Here is a 7882-nt window from a genome sequence, read left to right as displayed (position 1 = left end):
ACTGAATAAAAAACACGGAATCTTTCAGTTTCGAATGATTTGGAGGGGGGAGGGGGGAGGGGGTTTCTTGATTAATTCTCGCTTGTTCTGCTGGCGTTTTCATATGACCTCCGGACCCTTCCGATTTTCCGAGAAAAATTGGGACTAGAACGAAGACGAGCACTGGCGTTTGCTTCTCATACAAGGAAATGGTTGAGTCAGTACAGTTTGGACTTGTCAGACCATTTAAAAAAAAAATTATTTGTGCATGATCGATTGCCAGCACGCATCAAATCATTATCATCCCTTTGTTTTCATGTAATTTTCCGGCGTGGCAGTTCTAGTGTAGATTTCCTCTGTGTATTGGAAACAGGAACTGGTCTGCTGAAACCTAAAAATTTTGTGTAAAAGAAAACAGGATATCGTATTAATTATCTGGAACTTTTTAATCCATGTTTTTTTTTTTTTAGTTCCACGGAAACATTTCTTGCACTCCTGTTTTTTTCCGGTTACCGATAATTCGTGATTGAGGCTCGAATACACGTATGCTCAACAGGGAATTTCCCATTTTTCTAAGAAAACGAAAGAGGTCCTGCTCGCTGGGTTGACGACCTCACCTTCCGGGAATCTGCGGTGAAAATATCGATCAGATATTTAAGTGATCCATCACACTTTCCGACATGGAAATAGCTACCATAATTCTTTTAAGCGCACTGATATTGGATTAGATAGCCGAATGGAACCAGAATGATGTTCAAGTGCTAGTCACCGTGTTTGTCAAAATCGCGTCATAATAATAATAATAATAATAATAATAATAATAATAATAATAATAATAATAATAATAATAATAATATCATATAATAATAATAATAATAATAATAATAATAATAATAATAATAATATAATAATAATAATAATAATAATAATAACAATACCAACTTTATTCATTCAATACAATGAAAGGAAGAGATACCAGAGGTTATCCCTCTGCGAGAGTATCCGCCCGGATGTTACTGATTGATCGAGAGTCGATTTTTAGGAGGGAGGAAAACCGGAGTACCCGGAGAAAAACCCTTTGAGTCAAATTGAGATCAACTGAAACTCAGCCCACATATGACCTCCAAGCTAGGGTTAAACCTGGGTCGCAGAGGTGGGAGTTGCGGCTGATAACCACTAAGCCATCCTGACTCCTAGTCTTGTTATACAATTTTACACAATTTTGTTTGTCAGACAGTGTATTAATTTTTTACTCTCCGAAAAAACGGGTCAGTCAGGAAATAGGAAATTAACAATTTTTGAGGGTCGGACTTGAATCACAAAGTAGCCAACAACACGACTCAAAGCTTTTCAGCCTGTTTGCACTAAGTAGGGGTTGGGGCGGCCCTGCCCATTCTCCGCGCGAACAAAACCGCCAGCTATGCAGGCTAAGACAACTGAGGCCTGGTCTCGGCATGGTCTCGGCTCTTTCTGTAAAACGGTAAAGGGACACTTAACCATCACGGAGTGCCCGCCCATCGAAGCTTACGCTTCAGGTGACCGCAAAAATTCATGCCTGTAGACCATGAAAGTACAGTGGACGAACAAAGTAAATTCTATTCTTGTAATGATTCCTTTGAATTTTTTTCCAGTGTACTAACCTTGCTTCCTTCTTTCCATATAGCTTGTGTATAACACACCTACTACACCTTTTTATCATGGGAAACGTCGAAACTTCAACTTCTTCTCATGTTGTTAGCTACAGAGGTAGGCGCACTTGATCTTAATTTCTCGTTTTAACTACTTTTTTGCAAAGCAGTTTTAACTCGGTTTTTATTCACCGATATTCACCGAGGCTTCGGCGAATAATTGTTAGATGTTACGTATATTTGAACTGTGGGAATTGATATACATGAGATCATCGGAGTTAAGCAGCAACATATTTTTAAGCGAAGAAACCTGAAAAAATTCAGCCTTTATGCCTTACGGAGCTTGAACCCATTCACAACCACTCGATTGTGCAGCACGGCTTACCAACTCACCTATTGAACCAAGCTGCATGGTAACTTCCCGGGGTAACATGTGAAAATGTATGATTCATTAACCTGCGTAGCAAGCGTTTCGGTGGGGCACAGAAGAGAAATATTGAGAAGCGGGCTTTTTCGATGTTTTGACCGAGCAAAAAATGGGGCAAGAGCAAAAATGAAGAGAGAGGGGAAGGGGAGAGGAGGGAAGGAAACTTCCCTCCTCTCCCCCTCCCCCTCTCTTCATTTTCTATTCGGTCAAAAGTTCTCTTCTGTGAAACCCAACGGAAATGCTTGCTACGCAGGCTAATGATTCATCTACCAGGGTTAACAGTTTTCATCTCAGACATTCATTTCAATACCCAAAATGTGGCACCGGTTTGACAGTCAATCATGACCACTCCTAGCAATATAGCGGTACAATTGTCAAATAAACGTAGTTTAAATGGCCTAGCTCAAACAAGTCTTCTGTGGCTCAGTGGTAGAGCATCCGAACTAGTAATCCGGCGGAAGGACTCGTAAGTTCGACTCCTGCATTTTTTCCTAGTATCCACGAGTCACCAAGGTTCGATTAACCAGCCGTTTTGTGCTCCCGCGTTCCTCCGCCCACACCACGGCTGGATCACTGGTTCAGCCAATTGTAATTTCCACCAATCAAAAAGTCGCATGCCTGCCAAGTACAAAATACAATTGCCACGGGTGCTACGTCACGTTTCCATCCAGCCGTTCGTTGGGAGGAGGATGTTAACCGCATACCCAAAACGGCTGGAAATCGAGCCTGCGAGTCACCTACGCCATTGAAGAAATATCATCTTCAATATATGAAATGTTGAGCATTTTGGTAAGCTAAGCAATGACTTGGGTTTTAAGCTAGTTATATAGGTTCCTTATCATAACGTCCAAGTCAGAGTCCATGCTGCATGACCTTAATAACCGTAAATGATCTGATAAATATCCCGTCTCTTATAAACGCTTCCTACCCATTAAACCCCCCTAGTGTGGTGTAAAGTTTGAAATAGACGCCCTCTCTAATAAACGCCCCCCTCCCCCACAAAAAAAAAAATCAGCTAAAAATCGAGAAAACGCTCTATAAAGCAAAATCACGCCAGTTGTTTAACACCTTGGATCAGCTTGGACAGCAAGGGCTTACGCATTGCATCCTGTTCGATCTCAAGTTCAAAGTACGGATACCGCTCTTTTGTTATTTTCTTAATTTCTGTGGCCAGAATGTCGGCAATTTGTTTCTTTCGGTTTGTTCTGGCTCGATAGCAGCCGCTGTTATTCCTTGAAGGAATAACAAGGCCGAAGATTCATTGATTCAGAGCTTCAAGAACGGCCAACCATGTGAAGAGGGATCGGAAAAGTTAAAGCTCTCTTTACTGGATAAGGCCAACCTCCCAAACCCTTTTCTGGTCATTACTGAGTCGGATGTCGACGAAACCAATTGTCAAAACACTGTTGACCCAGATGACGAGGAGGAACATTGATAGACAACTATGAACTTGCTGTTTTCGCCGCATTGATATAGTACGGTGGCCCACAACTGTCACGGCAATAACAAATACCGTAATATAGAACTATAAACTTTTATTTGGATTTTAATAAATGCCCCTGGCGTTTATTAGATCATTTACGGTAATCAGCATTCTATATACGTCTTTTCATAGCACGTTACAATACAAACACAAAAAACTTGTCGACGTCAATTGGGTCCGAGCGAATATTTCTAGACCAGTGGCTTGCTTTTGGATCAAAGTTAATAAGGGAGCGCTTTTGCTTAGAAACTACAAAATTGTAGTTCAGTTTCATGTGATTCTAGCAGCTAAATGTAAGCTGTTCTTGAAAAGTCCTCCTTTTTTTCTCCACATGTATCTGTATCAGCTATTGCAATCATATTATTAATTAACTCTTGGTGTTCATAACAGGAGTCGACCCAGGTGCAGCACCAGAATATCTTCACGAGATTTTTACAGATGAAGGACTTGCATATTGGAGTGCGAATAGTGCCCGAGAAAACATGGAACGAGCCCTTTCAAGGGTAAAAGTCTGCAAGCAGGACGCTGAAACCGTCCAAAACAGACTTAGACATGAATACTTCTCTAAGTGGGACGAAACTTGTGAAGTCACGGAGGCCAGACAGATGTCTATTCACAATTTAGAAGATCTCGTATCCAAACTGGAGGAGCAGTATCGGGGTGTCGACTTCAACATCAGAAGGAAAATTCAAGGAATAAAATGGGCGCCGAGTTGGTCTCATAAAGTTTTCGAGTTTACATTTGGTGACAATATTGATTCTGGCGAAGTTTATTTTGGAATCGTTTGTCTGGCAAAAAGTCCCGATGGCCAAAAAGTCGATGCACTTAGCTCTCTATACAAGCTCAACTTCACACTAGCTCAGGAAAAGGTCATTACGACAGAGACTTTTAACTTTCTAGGATTTATACCAACAAGTAGCGAAACATCCGTTCATTACCGCAGGAAGAATCTGGGGTATTTTTCGAAGAAGCAGATCTCAAATTTTTGTCGTATGAAAGCCATGGAAGCCTTCAAAAGAAAAGGCTTCATTCATCATGTGCCCTACGTTTCGTCGCTTTCAGCTATAGATAAGTAGTACAGAAATACGACATGTTTCAGTTTAGTTAAGTTGACGGGACGGAAAAGATAACGGTTTGCTAGGAGAGTTTTCTAAGTTGAGCAAACAGCTTTAGTTTCCTGTTTGTTTCAGGATTCTGTTCACTGTTACAGTATATTTTATACATAGTCACTAAAATATATATATAAGTGTTAAAGCCTTATTTTTCCTTTTTTTGTATGCCCATTAGCTATTGGCTGCAATTGAAATTGCGTGGCGTACGTATTTTGTTTTGCGTATACGTTTTTGATGGCCTATGGATTTTTTTGGGGTAGGGAGTTTTTTTAGACGATTTTTTCATTAAAGTTTGGTTTGTTTTGAAATACTTGGTCCGAACCTTTAATAACAGTAAGTCTTAACTTAAGTTATTCTAAACTAGTCGTGATTGTGCTTATAGAGGATGTTAGCATCGGCAACGAGTGTGAGTTCGAGAGCAAGTGCAACTTGTAGTCGTTGTCGAAGTCGTGCTCTACGTATTTAGGTAAGCGTATAATACGAGTTCCCGGAGTCTGCAGAAAATACTATTATGGGATGAAGTTCACATTTCGCCGGGCGTCAGTTTTGAATGAGTTGCTGGTGTTGCCTCCTTTTCTAGTGATGTCCTTTACCGTAAGCGGCGAAAAGCAAACGCAATTTCCTTCTGACAAACTTGTGGTTTTCGCTACGACTTTTCGATGTAAAGTCGTCGCAGTGGCCAAGTTGCCGGGAGGAGTTGAGAACGCCGGACTGAGCAGTACGGATAGGCAATCACCAGAATCCCAGAACTCGTACTCGACTGAAAACACTCGTTGTCGATGCTAACATTCTCTTATCACTTGCTGCAGCAGTTTGGCTTTGTATATTAAATCAAAAATAGATAGCACTGTTTCCAGGTTGTGTGTGTGTGTTTTCACAGTTTTGAGTCGCTTTTTACGATTCATCTCGAAATATGAGCACCTCATGCCAAATTTTGGACCTTTAATTTAGAACACTACTTCCAGTGGTTTTTCTTCTTGACTCGTGCATGTGTAAAAACGAGTTTATAGTCATCTCATGGAGCTGCCGGTATGCAAATCGTGTCTTGCTCACTCACTCACTCACTTAAGGCCGCCGCACACTAGCCGATTTGTACAGTGAGTGTCGGATCGCCCTTTCGCTAAAATTTCACTCACTGTAAAGTAAAGGAGACGCTGTTGATCAAAGATTTAACGAAGCCAACCTTAAATGAATATGTCAGCAACGAAAAGCTGTATCTTTATTAGTTTTTATCACCTCCATTGTTACTTAATAGTTTATAGTTAATAAGTTACTTAGTGATCCTGTATATTTAAACTCCATTTTTGTATTAAGCGTCACTTCTGAAGATGTATGCAGACGAAACGTTAAGTAAAAGATAATCTCAAATGAAGCGTTTATATCTGATGTTCGTCACCACTGTTTGTGTCGTGTGTGTTATTTCTGATAAAACTGAGATGGCCAAAGAAAAAGAGTAGTTATACCTAAAAAATCTGGACTCTGAAATTATCAAGAGGACGAGGAAAATGAAGAATATAAAATGCTGAAATATGTCACTTGGGTTAAAACAGAGAATTAAAACGGGAAAAGTGTGGCTTTATCAAATGGTTTGATATAGAGGATATAGACTTTTTTCATAATGGTGGCCAAATAAAATATTCTTTAGTTTTAATGCTAATGAGCCTTTCTAGCCTCGCTGCGATGCGCAAAATTCAAAAGAAATTAGGGGACAGAGAGGTAGGCTCAGGGCGTCGGCCGGGATATGTCATGTCCACGAAAGTTATTTTTAGACGAGCGGAAGTTTTTGTTCTAGCGGAAGTCTGTCTTCCGAGACGTCCGCATGCAGTCTTTCCTCGCTCTCAGATTCTTAGTGAAAAGAGAAAATGGCGGCGCACGTGGAAAGCTGATAAATATTTACTTTCTTTCAAACATCAGACCGAGGTTAAGGTTGGCCTGCATGCGGATGTCTCGGAAGACAGACTTCCGCTAGAACAAAGATTTCCGCTCGTCTAAAAATAACTTTCGTGGACATGACATATCCCAAGGGCCGGACCGGGAGCCTCCCTCTCTGTCCCCTCATTTTCTCTTGAATGAGGCCAGTAGGTCCAATTAACATAAATACACAATAGAATATTAAATCGGTCGCCATTTTTGAAAATGGTCTATTAGACGGTGGCGTGGTGGCACTTGTGTTACATACGAAAAATACGCCACTCGGTTCCGGGATGTAGAGTTCGTATTGATTTTACAAGCTTTAGTTCCCGATAAAACACTCCCGTCCATTTAACAACAAAATACAACATGAGTTTTGTGGGATATCAGTAGCCTTTCTTGCTGGAAAGCCAAACATCGTGATTCCCCTGCGTTCACAGCACGGGGTGTTGCTGGACGGTCTCCAACAACTCTACAGACATTCCAACCGTACCCCTTTTGAAGGAAAACGAGATGCTTCTGTGAAGCATACACTGGGTTGCCTGTGGTACGTGCTACAGAAAATCAGAAGGCACTGAATTGTGTGGTATTGAAATACAGCATTCCAGTCTCTGAAGAATAACAAATAAAAGAGAAGCGAGAAACATTGGCTTCTGGGCTGACATGTTGATAATTTTCAAGTTCCCTCACAACTTCTTTTTACCACAAGTGTGCCCTCTGAGCATCTGAAGGCTTTCTAATACTAAAGTTCACTGAAGTTAAGCCCTGCCGGGCGGGGTTAGTGTTTGGATGGGAGACCGAAACAATGTACCCCTCTTAAAACAGAAGCATCGGACCGAAAATACTATTAACTCTAACAAATGCGAACTCAGCAAGGTACAGATCTTGTTAGCTTGCTTTATGCAAAACAAATATTGATGAAAAAGCAAATAACTATTGATACACAGTTTTCAGAAAGAGCAGAAGGAAGTTTCCCGGACGGTCGATCGAGAATAAAATATTTACGACATCAAAACAACATTAATTTTGAACCGTGAATATAGAATATAAAAAGTTACGATCAGCGACAAACATTTTGGGAGATTTTTGCTACGTTCAAGTAAATTGCAAAATCGAAAAGTGACATGGCCGGAATTCAGCGGGCGCCGTGATTACGTTACCGCTGCATGTTTACTCGTCAAACAGTGAAGCATCTGTGTCAAATGATGGCAAGATACCGGGTTTTTAAAAAGTTTCTTTTTCTGTCAAGTGTTATAAAGTTTGACAATGAAATGAGCGAAGTCAAAACAAAGATCACAATCGCCCAACTCTTGTTTATGCAAAGTCAAAATTTACTCTCCAA

General features: G+C 40.6%; 1 protein-coding gene across 1 annotated transcript in view; it reads left to right on the top strand.

The window, feature by feature from the left end:
* Positions 1-6022, top strand: part of LOC138016750 (uncharacterized) — a 6800-nt gene extending 778 nt beyond the window's left edge. Inside the window, exons 2-3 of the mRNA XM_068863937.1 lie at positions 1643-1725; positions 3908-6022. Coding sequence (XP_068720038.1) covers positions 1677-1725; positions 3908-4593 — 735 coding nt within the window. The 5' untranslated portion in view covers positions 1643-1676 and the 3' untranslated portion in view covers positions 4594-6022. The remainder of the gene's footprint in view (positions 1-1642; positions 1726-3907) is intronic.
* Positions 6023-7882: the final 1860 nt, after the last annotated feature.

Source organism: Montipora capricornis, chromosome 9 (assembly GCF_036669925.1).
Source record: "Montipora capricornis isolate CH-2021 chromosome 9, ASM3666992v2, whole genome shotgun sequence".
Lineage (NCBI taxonomy): Eukaryota > Metazoa > Cnidaria > Anthozoa > Scleractinia > Acroporidae > Montipora > Montipora capricornis.
Note: the sequence above shows the minus strand (reverse complement) of the source record. Positions and strands in the feature narration are given on the sequence as shown.